General features: G+C 41.8%; 2 protein-coding genes across 7 annotated transcripts in view; one reads left to right on the forward strand and one right to left on the reverse strand.

Moving 5' to 3' along the window:
* Positions 1–682: 682 nt before the first annotated feature.
* THAP2 (THAP domain containing 2) lies at positions 683–12,024 on the reverse strand. Its single transcript, XM_048835780.2, has 5 exons — positions 11,644–12,024; positions 9,635–9,830; positions 4,391–5,140; positions 2,116–2,184; positions 683–1,021 (listed from the first exon to the last, which is right to left on the reverse strand). Exons 1-3 carry the CDS (start codon positions 11,712–11,714, stop codon positions 4,763–4,765), a joined length of 645 nt encoding a protein of 214 aa, XP_048691737.1. The 5' UTR covers positions 11,715–12,024; the 3' UTR covers positions 683–1,021; positions 2,116–2,184; positions 4,391–4,762.
* A 39-nt stretch (positions 12,025–12,063) lies between these two features.
* Positions 12,064–16,938, forward strand: part of ZFC3H1 (zinc finger C3H1-type containing) — a 58,866-nt gene continuing 53,991 nt past the window's right edge. For all 6 annotated transcript variants that reach the window (XM_048835773.2, XM_048835775.2, XM_048835777.2 and 3 more), the window contains exon 1: positions 12,064–12,736. In XM_048835773.2, the coding sequence (XP_048691730.2) occupies positions 12,169–12,736 (568 nt within the window). In that variant the 5' untranslated portion in view covers positions 12,064–12,168. The remainder of the gene's footprint in view (positions 12,737–16,938) is intronic.

The following is a 16,938-nucleotide window of genomic DNA, read 5'->3' on the forward strand; positions in this document are numbered from 1 at the left end:
GGAGGGTGAGAAAACCTGGATTTGTGCTGGAAATGGCCCACCTGTTGATCACTTTAGATAAGCTATTACCAGCAGGACAGTGGGGTGGGAGGAGGTATTGTTTCATGATTTCTGTGTGTATATAAAGTCTGCTGCAGTTTCCACGGTAAACATCTGATGAAGTGAGCTGTGGCTCACGAAAGCTCATGCTCAAATAAATTGGTTAGTCTCTAAGGTGCCACAAGTACTCCTTTTCTTTTTGCGAATACAGACTAACACGGCTGTTCCTCTGAAACCTGTCATTACTAAGTTTTAAGACTCCATTCCTGTATTGTCCCCGGCAAAAGCATCAGACAGACAGATTTGTTTTCTCCCTCCCCCCAGCTTTTTAGAGTATCTTGTCTCCTCATTGGTCATTTTGGTCAGGTGCCAGCGAGGTTATCCTGGCTTCTTAACCCTTTATAGGTGAAAGGATTTTTCCTCTGGCCAGGAGGGATTTTAAAGGTGTTTACCCTTCCCTTTATATTATGACAACTTCAAATGTAGCCAGTTGCACAGATGTACAATTTTCCTTCAGTTGATACAATCAATGCTGGAATTTTATACAATTCAGCTTAGCACATAAAAATATTCATACAGCAAACATGAGGATGTGTAAGACAAGCAGTAACTACATTTCTCAGAAGAAAATTTCATACACCAGTTGAAAAGTGACATTTTTATTTGAAACTAGCACAATAGTTATAAAAAACATAAGCACTTTGTCAAAATGATCATACAAGACTTAAGGTTACCTGTTACATAGCACGGTGTTTAATGATTAATTACGCAGTAAGATGGATTTCAAATAAAACCTATACTCTGTTCAAAAACTAATACAAAATAAACATTTGGTTTATAAGTCTACATGACATTTTTGAAAAACAGACTAACAAGTATTGCTTTTGTTATGACATAACCTGGTCCAGAACCCATCAATAAATTGAGGTGAAGACCAAAACCTTCTTTGGTAGAAGTGACTGGAAAAGGAGAAGGTACAGACCTATAATAAAAGGTAAAGGGCTAAATATTAAAAAGGAAATATGAACAAAAGTGTATTGTATTGTGTCCCTTCTTCAAAAGCTCATGCAAAGAGATTGACCTCCAGGGAATACTGCAAAAGAACTTTACAGTTAAGCATCTGGCATGTTAGGACCACAGCCTATCATGCCGACCAATATTAAGTTGCTGTTTCCTTGAGCTCCTTTATCTGTCTGTATCCACCTTTGGCCTCTTGTCTTATAGTTAGATTTAGACTCATTGGGGTATGAACAGTCTGTGTGCGTGTTTATACAAATACCTAGCACAACATGATCCTGGCCCATGACTGGGGCCCTTGGTATTACCACCAGTTAAGATGTATCTAACGGTAATCTGCCATATACATTATTTCTCTTCACATTTGTCTCCGTTTCTGGTGTGTGGAAGATCTATTACTATTAAATTATCTAATTTGACAAACAAGTCTTGTCTTTATTGGAACTTGACACCCAAACATTATCAAGATTGAGACGTTATTCCACTGTTCACACCACTGATAGAGAGTCCTAATTAAGATCTGTAAAATACTAAATTTGCCATGATTTACGTAATCAGCATTTGAAGTTGTGATTTTAATAAGTTTGTACCACTATTTTAAAGAGTACCAACCTACCTCAAGAAGTAGGTTGAGGCAGGCTTTTTAAAATCAACTATTTTTGTGACTCAGTGTTCAAAGGAAAGAATGAGAGATACTCACCAAGTAGGATTAAAAACAAAACTTTGCTTCTGAGCAGTATAAGCAGTTATGTGCCAAAAAAGAAAAAAGGGTAAGCACCATTAGCATAGGATATTTTGAAGAGAATAACTAAGTTCCCTTTTCTTCATGTGACAGCTGCCATCTTCTAATTGGTGAAAAAAGGAAAGCGGGGGGAAAAACAAACACACCTCCCTTCCCCCCAGCTAACATGTTCCTCCTTCATAAAAGGCAAGATATAAATTTATTTATATATTGAACTAGCTTAAAATTTGAAAAAAGCTGAAGAGTACAGGTAGGGTATACTGCTTAGCCACTTCTGAAGTACTATTTTTTATATCTTTTACTTGAAAAGCACTTACCTTAATAAAAGGTACAGCAAAATGCCTGTAGTATATACTTGTATGAAACATCTCCGAGATGGACAATACCTAAAAGAAAAAAAGTACAAGAATTCATTATTAAGTACATTTTTAAAGGAAATATTTCTTTTGAAGCTTTATTACTTATTTACATTTACTCTCATCTAAAGATAACTTATGAATGATTAAAAAAAATCACTTTAGGAGAAAATGGTGAATATCCCAATATAACAAGCTATACATTTAGTTTTCATGACAAATTTCAAAGGGACATGGCCTCCTTGCAAATCAAGCACCACTGGATCGATCTCTGGGCAAGATGCTTAAGGAGGTCTAGTTATATATTCAGTTGATATCCATCACTGGTAATCTTGTTGCACCATCAAAGTTTTTGATACCCATGTGCTCACCGGCCATGTAATGGAATTCCTTGGTACATGCACTTTGAAATTCATTACTCTTCCGTTCTAATAATACCTCCATACCAAGAAAGCCACTGAAACCAAACCAGTGCTGCTGGAGGGGACTGATGGGTTTGGCTTCAAATATCCTCATTTTGGGTCTTGTCCTGCCACTTCATATAGAGCAGCTGACAAAGACTGACATTTTTCAATTCTCATAATCTGGTGTTCTTAAGGCTTCCTCAGCACCCACAATTCATTTCTGTATAAGAGAGTTGCTTTAACTGTGGCTATTTAGATCCATAGCTTCCTCACAAGCCTGATGTCATAGCCTTCCCACAGAGGCTGCGGAAGGGCCCAGAACATGGCAGCAACTGCTGATACACAAATGTCCACATATTTCAAGCATCCTCCAGCACAGTCTAGGGGGCTGCCCAAATATTTGACAGATGCCACTTGCTTGATGTGGCATCTGGAAAGGTTAATAGTGAGGTAGCTGGAGCTGGAGGTTGTGGTCAGGGACTTAGTTTTATCCAGATTAATAACCAGATCAATATGTGCTACTATTTGCCCAACCAGCTTAGTTTAGCTTTCCACCAACTCTTAGGTCACACTACAGGAGTCCTTGTACATAACTTTTATAATTGCAATTATCTTATCAAGAAGCCATATGATTTTAATGTTTTGGAGAAAAGCATTATGGAAAGTAACTGGAATGCCTTCGTGAAATTGATGAAAACAGCAACTATCTTTAATCCCCCTTCTCATCCTTCCAGTCTCCCATGCCCAAATAAACTGTTGGAGCATAAATATCTGATCAATGCAACTTCAACCTGTCCTGAAGTCTCACTTCCTCAAAAGCCAGTCTTAATCTGTTGATAATTACGTTCATTTTCTATGATACTGACAATAACCTCTATAATTATTCAGATTGACAGCATCACCTTTCTTCAGGATTGGTACATACTATTGTCTTTACCCAGTCATCCAGTAGCTCCTCCTGCTCCCATACCTTCTTGTATATTTTCTTAATGCTTTGATAGCACTTGTTGCGCTGATTTTTATTGTCTCAGCTGTTATACTGTCTATCGTTGAAGCTTTCCCATTTTTCAACTTTTTCACTGCTCTTTCTGATTCTTCTGCTAATGGTGGTTCAGTGCTGACATCCATTCTGCCTTCCAAGACACCGTTCATCTGGCATGTCTAAAATGCTTGCTTCAGCACTTTGTCAAAAATGCAACTTCCATACTTTCATCACCACTTTGGCATTTGCTGTCAGTTCACAAGTGGCCTCTCTTGCAGTTTGTATTGCTAGCTTAATTGTGTTTCCATACAACTTAACCTTTTTGTATATGTGCATATGTGCAGCACATATATATGTATATGTGCATATATAGCAAATTTCTGTAACAACCCCTCATGGAAATTGCTCTCTACACTGTCCTGCTGCCAAAATGGCAGACCACAGGTATCCACAGGATACCCAAGCTAAGGTCCTGTAACACTACAATGGCTGTGGTCTCCGACATCACCCTGGGCAGCTGCAATGGCAGCTCCTGGGAAAAGACAGAACTCAGTGGAAAAGTCTCATCTTCTTCAGGAACCTCCAATGAACCAGAACAAAGTAAATGCTGCTCCTTTCTGGGCTTACTAGGCCACTTCTCCCCAGCATGTCCGGCCTCTACCCCATGACTTACTATGGACCCTGGACACACACAGAGGCCTCTGTGGTCTCGAGTGATGGTGCTGGAGGTACTTAACTGTGAATCTCAGGGGTATGAGGGACTGTGGGCCAGTGTTCACTAGTAAAACATTTCTATGTTTGATTGTTAGTAATATAAAGTGGTGATTATTATTCTTAAAGTAAAACTTACCTGAATAGAGCATGTGTTCCATCAAAAACTGGTCCATTTCAATTACTCAGATGTTCTACAAATTAGACCAATCAACCAAAACACAATCCTCAATTATTCAAAAAATGAAAAGATAGTTAATTCACAGTTCTTGCATAAGGCACTCTTATTAACTGATAGTAAGTTTTCAATCACAATCAAAAGACTAATGAAAACTTCACAAGTAATAGACGGGTATTTGCAATTAATTAAGCAGGCATAAGAACCAAAGTTATCCCTCACCACCACAAGAATGTCCTAGAAAAACACATTAATTAGGCTGGATAAATTTTTTGGCATTATATTCAGTATAAATTTAAATTTTGAAGTCTAGGTTTAAAATCGGCAAAGCTGTTATAGATGGTCTTGCTGTTCCTGTAAAATATTTTTGAAATCTTCCAAGGGAAGGTTTCTTAAGGCACTTGGTAAAATGTGGTCCAATGTAACTCCTGGCAAAATATTATTTGTTTCCAAGTTTTTGATGAGGCAAGTCATTTCTATCCATCTTTGTGTGGCTCTACGTTCTTTCTGAATGCAGTTCTTCATTCTTCTTCTCAAGCTTGCTATCTCCTTTTCTAACTTAATTATCCTTTTCTTGGCTTCCATGGGGCTTCTGAAAGCATAACTGTGTTCAAGTAGTACTTGTCTACAGCTAATGTTTGTTTTGAAGTTAGATACCCCTTCTGGGATATAAGCATCTTTCTTCTTCAGAAGATTTCTTGACATAGGTGTCTGTAAATAAAATGACAGGAAAGGAAATAAAACCTAAATTTATCATGGCATTATGCAAGTTTATAAAATGCCAAACTTCAAATTAATTTAACCTGTAATTACTACATTTCTAGAAATTCAAATATAAGGAGCCTATACATTGTGTAAATATGTATTATTGCATTTGTAATAAACCCCCCATAAATGTTAGAAGGTATCCCACTCCCTAGTCCTTCTAATCTAATAAAGCATGATATTAGGGAAAGACAGATCCTGATCATTTACATAGATCCACAATGTGCAAGATGAAAATAGGAAGAATAGTTCTTTTGGAAATGGATAGAATGGAAAAATTAAGAAAAAAGAATATAAAAGTTATACAATTTTCTCAGTTCCAAAATAGTTTATAGTAGCTTTTTTCTGTGTGAACAAACAACTGATTACAATTAAACCTTTAAATAAATTTAGACTGTGAAAAAACAGTAAGCAAGAGTAACTAGTAATGCATAAATAAATCATACAATAAAGTTTTGATTTCTGAAAAATAAAGTAAGCCTCATTTGGCTAGATTTTAAGTTTTATCTGATGATGTCAAGCAGCTATGACTAGGATTTATAAACAAACAAGAGAACAAAACAAGCCAATTGTAACTGCACAATGGTCCCTATTTTTATTCACAGTAATTGACAAACAGGTGCCATTTCTTACAATTTCATTTTTCAGAACAGAACCATACTAAGTCTGCAGTAACTAGGTACATTTAAAACACACAGTATTCTTATTAATTTTGAGCCAGGTGTCCAATTTCATCCATGCTAAGGCATTTTGCTCATGAACCTGAAGATCAGCTGTAATAATTACTGTATCAGGAATGCCTAAACCTTGATAGAAAAAAATATTGCCAGGACTATGAGAGAAGCAATATTTTTCACACTTCACGTATTTTTAGAAGTGTGAACAGGCCTCCATTAGAATTCCTCCTATTATATGTTAATTTTATTAATCAACACTGATTTTTTTAAACCAATCTTTGCTCATTAGTAAAATAAAGCAGATTTTTGGGACAGTTTAAAGAGACTTTTCTGCATAGTAGCTGTTGGCTGCAGATGTATGCAGATTTGTTGTCATCCCTTAATATGAAAAATATTTCCACGAACATGTGCTGCTGAAATGGTGTTCTTTGCATGAATTTGAATTTGTAGGCAACATCCAGGGAGCAGAACACAGAACAGCTCCTGGCTTCAGTACCTTAAGACCTGTGCTTTCTTGTAGTTTAAACCATTCCATTTGCACTTCATTGAGAATTTCTTCAGTGTCAAAAACAAGAGGGATCTTGCAAAACAGAAAAACGTCCTTTACTTTTATATGCTTCAGCAGCAACCAGTTCTCTTTCAAAGGCACACAGCCAAATGCAGCTAGCTCAGAGAAGCTCTCTTACTGTGCAGCTTCAAATTTAAGTCATAAAATTGAACTGTAATAGCTATTATGAAACAGAGATTAGAGATGTTCATGTTAATTTCCCCTTTTTATGTTTGAATTTCTCAATCAATTTCTCTCAGAGGGAAAAAAAATACCACCACCAAAATAAAATACTGTATAATACAATAAAAAACTTTTCAATTGCTCCTGTACTTCATCACCTTTCTGTCATCGAATGCATGAGATCACATTTTGTTTTCAAAACTGATGCTAGTGTTAGTTAATTTGCAGAGTAGCAGCTCATTCTAAAACCCAATTACTGATGAATAAACTGTTTCTTTGCTGAATAACACAGCGATAAGTAATTTGAACAGACCATCTCATCATCTGTTTTCATTAATGCAAACAGCTCAGATACTGAGTGCAGATCAACTGTAATCCCAATCACTTATTGTCATTTCAGCCTCTGCTTCTATATTCCCTCAGCCATGACCACAGCATCTAGTGCCATCTTTAAACTACTAAGAAACAGCAGATGTTCATGGCTTTCAAACACCATGGGCAAGAAGCAATAGTTGTAGAATGTCAGTGCCAAGGTGGATAAAACAAATTAATTAATGTTTTAAATTAAACACAGGGTTTATTTATTTAAAATTCATTTGAAATTGACAACCTATTTTAAAGCCCTACATGTACTTTAATCTATTAAAATAATTTAAACAAAAAAATTATATTTAGCAATCCATGTTTGCTGCTGAAGTTTTAAATAAAGTCACACCACTCAAATGGTGGAAGTCACTGGCTAAGCACCTGAAACCACCGGTTGTTGAAGTGTTAAAACAACTTCTTATAGAAGTAGCCTCTTTTACAGGTGCAGAGAGAATATTTTCTTCAATTCAGTTTATTTAAGTAGTTCAGTTCAATTTCTTGTGCACTCAAAGTTGAGACACTGACTGGGAGTTGAAAAAAGCAGGAAAGCTTGTTTTCCAGTCTATATATAAATACTAGGAGCATAGGTGCTAACTCCATAGGCCAGAGGTGGGCAAACTACGGCCCGCGGGCCACATCCGGCCCGCGGGACTGTCCTTCTCAGCCCCTGAGCCCCTGGCCCAAGAGGCTATCCCCTGGCCCTTCCCCTGCTGTACCCCCTCAGCACTCTGAGCAGGGGGCAGCACTCTGGGCGGCGGGGCTGTGCACTCATGAAGGGCACTGCAGCTGCGTGTCGGGCTCCGGCACGGCTCCCAGACATGCTACTCTGAGCGGCATGGTAAGGGGGCTGGGGGGTTGGATAAGGGGTAGGGGATCCTGGGGGGCAGTCAGGGAGCAGTTGGATAGGAGATGGGGTCCCGGGGGGGGCACGGTTAGGGGCAGGGGGTCCCGGGATGGGGCAGTTGGGGGACAGGGAACAGGGGGAGGTTGGCGGGGCAGAGGTTCTGGGGTGGGCAGTCAGGGGACGGGGACTGTGGGGGTTAGATAGGAGGTGGAGTCCCAGGGGACAATTAGGGGCAGGGGTCCTGGGAGGGGGAAGGTCAGGGGACAAGGAGGGGTTAGATGGGTGGGGGATTCTGAGGGGGGTGGGAAGTGAAAGGGGGTGGGAGCCAGGCTGTCTTGGGCACAGCCTTCCCTACCTGGCCCTCCATACAGTTTCACACCCCAGTGTGGCCCTCACGCCAAAAAGTTTGCCCACCCCTGCCATAGGCACTCCAGGGCTCAAACACCCACAGGAAAAAAAAAAAAAAAAAAGAGGTGCTCAGCACCTGTTCAGCGCGGGAGGAGGGTGTCGGGGGCAGGAAGTGGCAGAGCAAGGGCAGGGCCTCAGGGAAAGGCGGAGCAGGGGCAGGAGTGGAGCACCCACTGAGAAAAATAAGTCAGCGCCTCTGACTGGGAGAGAAAGAGATCCGCTAGACACAGTGACCAGAAACAATCTACATATTACACTTCAGTTGATTAATAAGTCAATTTTAAATACAAAATATTTTCATAAACTTCTTGATACACTTTTTGTCTTATGTATCCAGCACTTTTAAGGTAGTTTTATTTAATAATAAAGGAGCCCTTATAATGCTGTTTTTGCACATTTAATTAGATTTGAATTTCCATCCAAATACAACTTGACAAATTACAAGTAAAAATATTCATCGTCTAGTAAATCAGAAATGCATCATTCACAATTTTCTAACATAATAAGTAAAACTTCAGAATCCAAATAAATGTAGGTTAAACTATCTTAAACAATGCATATATGTATAGTGTATCCATCTAGTTAGCAAAAAAAAGCACCACCAAATTTAATATAAAGGCTATATTTAGTTGCAAATCAACGTTCTAATCGTCCCCAACCAATGAGAATACGCCTTCCTTTAGAAAAGTACTTAAAAAGCACAAATACAAAACAGATTAAAATTGCTTATTTAAATCAAGGTTTCCTGCTTGCTGATTTAAATCATGATTAGTATAGATGATTTAAATCCATCCACCATGGTCTGTGCTAGTATAAGTTGCAAGTGAGAGTTACAAAACTGCTTGCCTGGTAACAATAGTAAAGCAAGTGATGCCGAAGGAAGGAAGAAAAGAAAAGAACTGGGGCATACTAGCGAACATGCTGAATTGCCAATGGAAGAAACTTCTCTGGAATCACATTTCTTCAAAAGTTTAAATATTTCTATTCTAGTAATTTGGGAACATGTTGTACCACATAGCAATGTTAAATGACAAAAATGAGGGCATCTCTGGGATGAGTTTTAGGCAGCGATGCATTTATAGTTGTCTGTGTTTATAAAAGGGACACAATCTCCATTAAAAAAATAAAAGATTAAAAAAGTAATTTCAGATACTATTCATACTCCTATTTCCCTACCAACACTAGTGATTTTATAATCACGTTTTTCCATTTAAAAAATAGCTGATTGGTGTGGATGACATGCTACAGTGTTATGACTGTAAAATAAGGCAAACTGTTGAATTAACTTTTTGTTTGAGTTTATTTTCTTTAAATTTATGTAAAATTTTGTATGGGATGGTCATGTGTGTGAATTTTTTTTGAAACTGAAAAAATGCAGAAGACTTCAGAGAGTGACATACATTCCAATAACCTACCCTGAGTTTTAGATGAGCAGGGAAATCAAAAATTGTAGGAACAGCATCCATTCTAAGTCGTCTAGTTTGTCCAGTTAGGTCAAAACAGGAGGATTCAAAATGCTTTGAGCAAAGAAAAGTGTGTTTGCCTGGCACAAAATTATTGCGTTTTACAAGACGTATCCATTCCTTTCTTCTCTTGGGATCCAAGGGAAATCTAAGAGAAAAGACAATAGAAATAATGAGATAATATATCACTAGTATTATTTATACAAGAATTATTTTGGGGCAGTTCTATGGCCTGTGTTATACAAGAAGTCAGAAACAAGATGTAGAGGGTGCAGCCCAGTTGGTACAGTGGAAGTAAGTTGGTGCAGCAACAGCTGGGCCAGAAACCAGAGCCGGAGTCAAAAGAAGGGTTGGGACAAGCCACGAGTACAGCTAGGAGCTAAGGTGAAACATGGGCAGGGCTCGAGCAGCCTGAAGTCTGTAAAGTCGGTCATCACTATCAGGTAGTGGTGTTCCAAGCCATAAATTTATGTTGGGCTGACCATGCTACTGTGTCTCCTGTGAGGCTGGTATATGCCCTGAGAGTCACCAGACCAGCTCCTGGCTTGTGGAACGGCTGAGCTGAGCACAGGAATGACTCACCACTGCATATGGCTTAATGAGGCTCTAGTTAAGGGATGGCTCATTACCTCACCATCAGTCCCTTCTGGCCTTGAAATTTATCAAGTCTTTTTTTACTATGATCGCAAATAAACAATAAAGGGTGAAAAAAAAAAAAAACCTTCAGGGGAAAAAAAACACAAACCAAAATAACTTTGGGAATTCGGAGTGCTAGTGTAATATAAATATAAAATAATAAAGTAACAAAGCACTAAACTTAATTTAAAGAAACCCATTGCAATTCATCTTTACAAGGAATACAAAACGACAATGTTTTCCACATGTCTTAGTGTGACTTGACGGGTCTGTGCATAGAAGTTAGCTTCCAAATACTAAGTCCAAAAGACACAAGTGACTGAACTAAGATTTAAATATGACTGATAAAGGAGTTTTTAAAATGGGGTTTGTCCCCCCCTTTTTTTGCTTCAATGTATAAATAAAGTCTAAAAGGTTTAATTGTCAAATGTTTAAATATGTATTTTAGCACAAAAATACCAGGAATAATATCTGACCTTCCCTAGTGTGGCTAAAGGGCTGCTTGGGAGTCTCAGAGGTGCATACTAGAGTTCAGCCCTTATCTGAAGAGGTGAGGTTTTTGGTTCTTTACCAAAGACAGGTTTCAGAGGAACAGCCCTGTTAGTCTGTATTCGCAAAAAGAAAAGGAGTACTTGTGGCACCTTAGAGACTAACCAATTTATTTGAGCATGAGCTTTCGTGAGCTACAGCTCACTTCATGATGAAGTGAGCTGTAGCTCACGAAAGCTCATGCTCAAATAAATTGGTTAGTCTCTAAGGTGCCACAAGTACTCCTTTTCTTTTTACCAAAGACATTCTTTCTCCCAGCTGTTAATTCGACTTTAGAAGATGTCAAAAGAAATAAATAGCAGCTTTAGACAGGACTGACTAATACTTTCTTCCTTTCTCATATGCTCAACTTTCATTCTTGTTATGGGGCAGATCTGAATTTCAGTGAGAAAAAGCAGCAGGAAAAAGAAAACCTGGTCAAGCTTTTGAGAGCTTCACTTCTTTGAAGGGATCATCTGACGGACTCAGAACTCCGCAAAGCGCAGGCTAAACTACACCAGCACCACACCGACGGCCCGGAAGGGGCTGACCCGTGTCTACACGGGCGACTGGTATGGGGAGTTCATCAACCGAAGCACACAGCCCGCGTAGCCCGGGGGGCCGCCCCGCGCGGGGCGAGCGCGCAGCAGCGGCGGCGCCGTGTTACAGCCCGCTCTAACGGGAAGGACCGCTGGTTAGAGAGCCGGAGGCAAGAACACAAACCCGGCTTCCCCAGCCACGGGGGCGGAGAGCCGCCCAGAGAGCCCGGCCTAACACTCCCCCCGCCCGGGCGGTACCGGTGGAAGCTGACGTTGACGCTCTTGTTGTAAACGGCGGCGCACCCCGCCGCCGCGCAGCTGGTCGGCATGTCCCCTAACAGGCGGCGCGCTGGGGAGGCTCGCTCTTTCCCTTTATTAAGATGGCGGCGTCCCAGCGACTCCGTCCCGTTCCTTCACCAACATGGCGGGAAACGCCACTGCCCTTGGAGGCCGTTATCCACCCCCGCCCCATTGCAGGACGGCCAGGCTCGCCTCGCTCCCGGCTCTCTCCTCTCCTCTATAACGGACGCTCCCCGTCTGCCAGTCAGAACTACAACTCCCATGATACAGCGCGCAGCCCCTCTCTATGACGCCATCTACCATGGCTTCCTTCCCCTCCAGAGGGGGGGATGAGAGGGGAATTCTCGCGAGAATAGAAGCTGGAGGGGGGATCCTGAAGACAGACGTGGTGGGGAACTTTTGGGGCTGGGCTACTCCGGAATCGAAAGCGCTTGTGCCGCTGCGAACCGCTCCCCGCTTCTCCTGAGCGCCTGGACCGGGCCCATGGCGGCGGCCACAGCTCCTGCCGAGGCGGCGCCGCTGGAGCCTCGCGGCCTGTCCCCGAAGGAGGAGGGGGAGCTGGAGGACGGCGAGATCAGCGACGATGACAATAACGGCTCCGAGCCCGCCAGCGGCCTCATCAGCACCAGGCCCTACTCGAGGCGCAGGCCGCCTCCCAGCCTCCGCGGCGGCGCCTCCCTCTCCTCCTCCTCCTCGCGCCGCTTCCCCCGCTCGCGGCACCAGCCGCCCCCGGAGCTCGGCCACCTGCACAGCCACGGCGGCTACAGGCCCAAGGAGTCGTTCCGCTCTCACCCGCCGCCGCTGCCTTCGTCGCGGATGCCTCCGGGCTCCCACTCCGACTCTGGCCCCAGGCTCTCGTTCTGGGAACGCAGCCACAACGCGCTGGATCGGTTCCGCTTCCGAGGCAGGCCTTACCGCGGCGGGGGCCGCTGGGGCAGGAGCCGGGGTGGGGGAGATCGGGGAAGCAACCCCCCCGGAAGGCCGCCGGGGGGCGGGGGAGGACCCGGATTCAGCTGCGGCCAGAACTGGAGAGAGTCCTCCCCTCGGAAGTGTATCCTTGTGCGGGACAACGGCGGGGGGAGAAGGGGCCACTTCCCACTGCTCGGGACAGGCCTGGCTGTGTCCCTTGTTTCCCTACGGCGCTGGGTGACTGGGACCCGGCTGTGGGGAAGGAGAAAGGGCCTGAGTGGCGAGCCAATCTTAAAGGCCTCTCATAAGTACCTCGAACAGCACAACGCCCTGAGCACGCTCTAGTTCATATCTAGGGGCTGTGCCTCAGGGTCGCATTCCCCAGGGTGCATGAAGAGGGGTTGGTGTGAAGCTGGGTCACTGATCCGGATAGGCTCTGTTAGGAGCAAAGCCTGAAGGCTGATGCAAAGCTCAGTGGGCTAGGTTCCATGTGGCCTTGTCTTCCCCAGCCTGACAGGAGACCTGCGGAGCAGGTCAGCCCCAGGGAAGGGAGCCTTAACCTAAATACTTAGACTAATTATCTGAGCAGTAAAATTCTAAAGTTGCTAATTTTGCCTCTTGGGCAGTGATGAATTCAGTACATCTCCCAGTCTGCTTTTAGCATTGTCAACTGTAGTGCAGACTTGTGACTTCTAATCTTGGTTGTTGCTATGCTTTGCTTTAATTCTACTTTCACGGGGAGATGAATGCAAAACGCATATATCAAGCCCAATGTTGTCTGATATGGTCATTTGTAGCAGAGTCCTGTTTGCTCTAGAACAGTTGGTTGGTCGGTTTGGATGGTGCCTTAATGGTTCTTCCTATGGCAGGTGAAGTGGCAAAACCAGTGAGGAAACTTCTCTCACTTTAAGTTGGGTAGGTCTTTGTCCTGGTCTACAGCGGGAAAACCATGCATTGGTGGAGGGTCAGGAATGGGTGCACTGAACTGGTGTGCAACGTAGCTTAAGTGTAGATAGTGATAAATTGCATCAAGTTTGCTTTCAGAAACTAGTTAAAACCTGTTCTCCTTTGCTGTAGTGTTGAAAGCAGTTTGTCATTGTCTACACTTTTAATTAAGTTATGCACATCACTCACTCAGCTGTATCAGTTACTCACAGTGGTTATCAGCAATGGATATTTTTCTTAGTGAAGCCAAGACTTGGGGGGGCTTGAGATCTGTTTAAAAGATCAGAAAGAGAAATCCCTGTTATTTCAAGTCCAGTTAATATTTGAAGATTGTTAGCCTTAACATAAGACTACATTTGGAGTGAGGGGAGTAAGTGTTGTAAGAGCAGCCTTAGTTAACTGTTTAACTTCATATGTTACCATCAGAACGTTACTTGAATCTTATCAGTATTTGTGTAGTGCTTTTCATCCAAGAATGTCTCTCTTAAGATGGGAAAATAGAGAAAATGTGACTTGTGCCCAAGGTCATGTAGTGAGTCTCTGGTAAAGCTAGAAATAGAACCTTAGGCTATGTCTACACTAGAGATCTTACAGCGGCACAGCTATCCTGATGCATCTGCGCCGCTGTAAGATCTCTTGTGTAGCCACTTTGTGCCGACAGCATAATTAAACTACCTCCAATGAGTGGCAGTAGCTATGTCGGCAGGAGAAGTTCTCCCGTCGTCATAGTGCTGTGCACACTACCGCTTATGCCAGTGAAACTTATGTCTCTCAGGGGAGTGTTTTTTTTTCATACCCCTGAGCAACATAAGTTTTGCTGACATAAGTGGTAATGCAGACATGGCCTAAATCTCTTCGTTCTCAGTGTTGCTCTAAATACTAGAAAATGACTCTGCCTATAATTATTGTTTTGCGTGAGTAGTACTGTAATGATTGTTCTAGATGAGCCTTGCAAAAGTTATTAGCGCCAGCATAAAATTTACTTTTACACTCTTTATGATGAAGAAACTAATGATATTTTATTTTTTTAAAAGAGATAACAATTGAGAAAACCCTAGCCCTGCTTTACTGGGTTTTAGACATAATTTATTTGTAAACATTACACAGGAGGAGCTAATGTCACTGCTGCTTAATGAACTGAGATTTTGAAATATCATTCATACTCTAAAGTAGACATAGGATTTCAAAATGAAATGCTTAATCATTTTCTGTGCTTACCACAACTTTTGTCACATGCCACAGTTGATATTACAACTCTCTAAAATAGTGCAGCTACCTGTACTCCTGTTGGTATTAATGGAGTGAGGACTTCTGGATGCATGCCTTCAGCAGCAGCCTTCACTTTCCTATTAAGAGAATTATGTGATTGTCTACACTGCAAGTGGACAGATGTGTTAGTGGGGCTCTTATTAGCATGCAAAAAATAGCTGTGTGGATGTTGCAGCCCTGGGCCAGCCACCTAAGCTCAGACCCAGACCTGAGCCTCCGCCCATGCCACAATGTCCACAAGCTATTTTTAGTATGCTAGTGTGAGTCTGTCTACATGGTCTGGGAGGTTTGCTCCCAGCTTCAGGGTAGATATACCCATATGGGCTTTGGAGCCCCCTTTGGAATTTCCAGTGGCAAGTAGCCCTTTGAGAAGTCTTTGATATGTGCCATCTCTGACAGGGAGAAGTGGTATTCCCCACCTATGGAACCAGGGCTTTGTGCATACATGGCTCCAGCAACACACCCCCCCCCCCCTTTTTTTTTTTTTTTTGAACAGCACCAGGAAATATTTCTTAACGTCTCAGGGGCCTTAGTGATGTCAGTAGTCTGGATTCTGAACTCTTTTGTTGAGTATGGAGATTAATTGTTGGGTATGGAAGAAATCCCCATCTGAGTTACAGCTAACCTTTAGAAGGGAATACATGTGGGAGTCTAAATTCCTGTTACAGATAAGTACTTCAGTTTTGTTTTCAGTACTGCTCCCTTTTTTCTTGGGCTTTAACTTTTAGTTCAGTGGGTAAACTTTGTAACTGATGTTCAGTCACAGTGTTCTTTATTAATTCCTTACATCTTTAACCAAGTCTTGGTTTAGTCCTAAGGGGAACACAGGATCTGGTTTAAGAATGAATATAGCCAAACCACGTAGTAATCGTGACCATAATGTGATTAAATTTAACATACTTTTAAGGGTAAAAATGCAAAAGAGACCCACCACACTAGCATTTAACTTCAAAAGGGGAACTACACAAAAATGAGGAGGCTAGCTAAACGGAAATTTAAAATGAATAGTCTCAAGGGTGAAATGCCTGTAGACTGCATGGAGACTATTTAAAAAACACTATAATAGAGGCTCAAACTAATTGTAAGAGAATCCAAAAAAAAAAAAAAATGCCCCCATAGCTAAACAGCAGAGTAAAAGAGGTGATTAGAGTAAAAAACGTATCCTTTAAAAGATGGGAGTCAGATCCTAGTGAGGAAACTAGAAAGGAGTATTAACTCTGTCAAGTCAAGTGCAAAGGTATAATAAGGTTAGGCTAAGAAAGAATTACATGAGCAACTAGTTTTTGTCATTAGCTAACAGCAATTTTTTTTTTAAGTACCTCAAGCAGGAAGCTTGCCAAACCATCACTGGGACTGCTGGCCAATCCGGTGCTAAAGGAGCACTCGAAGACAAGGCCATTGTGGAGAAGCTGAATGAAGTCTTTGGATCAGTCTTGACTGTAGAGAATGTGGGGAGATCCCCACACCTGAGCCATTCTTTTTAGATGACAAATGTGAGGAATTGTCTCAGATTGAGTCATCAGTAGAGGAAGTTTGCGAACAAACTCATAAAGAATAATAAGTCACCAGGACTCAAATGGTATTCATCCAAGAGCGCAGAAGAAACTCAAATCTGAAATTGCACAAGTATTAACTGGTATGTAAACTATCATGTAAATCAGCCTCTGTACACACACACAGATGACTGGAGAATAGCTAATGTAATGCTGATTTTAAAAAAGGCTTCAGAGGTGATCTTGATAATTACAGCCTGGTAAGCCTAACTTTAGTACCAGGCAAATTTGGTTGAAGCTATAGTAAAGAACAGAATTGTCAGGTGCATAGATAAACACAATATGTTGGGGGAAGAATTAAAGCGGCTTTTGTAAAGAGAAATCATGCCTCCCCAAATCTATTAGAATTCTTGGAGGATGTTGGCAAGCATGTGGATGTAGTGTATTTGGACTTTCAGAAAGCCTTTTGCAAGGTCCGACAGCAAAAGCTCTTAAGCAAAATAAGCAGTCATGGGATAAGAGGAAAGGTCCTCTCATGGATCAGTAATTGGTTAAAAGGAAAGAAACAAAGGGTAGGAATAAATGGCCAGTTTTCACCATGGAGAGAGGTGAACAGCGGGGTACCCCAAAGATCTGT

Source organism: Caretta caretta, chromosome 1 (genome assembly GCF_965140235.1).
Source record: "Caretta caretta isolate rCarCar2 chromosome 1, rCarCar1.hap1, whole genome shotgun sequence".
Classification (NCBI taxonomy): domain Eukaryota; kingdom Metazoa; phylum Chordata; order Testudines; family Cheloniidae; genus Caretta; species Caretta caretta.

What these genes read in the sequence shown, in the direction of transcription:
- THAP2 (XM_048835780.2), bottom strand. Translation starts at nt 11,714, where the DNA reads ATGCCGACCAGCTGCGCGGCGGCGGGGTGCGCCGCCGTTTACAACAAG. An exon ending in GTCAACGTCAGCTTCCACCG is followed by an intron (nt 9,831 to 11,643) that starts GTACCGCCCGGG and finishes CTTTTCTCTTAG; the next exon opens with ATTTCCCTTGGATCCCAAGA. An exon ending in CTGCTCATCTAAAACTCAGG is followed by an intron (nt 5,141 to 9,634) that starts GTAGGTTATTGG and finishes TTTTATTTACAG; the next exon opens with ACACCTATGTCAAGAAATCT.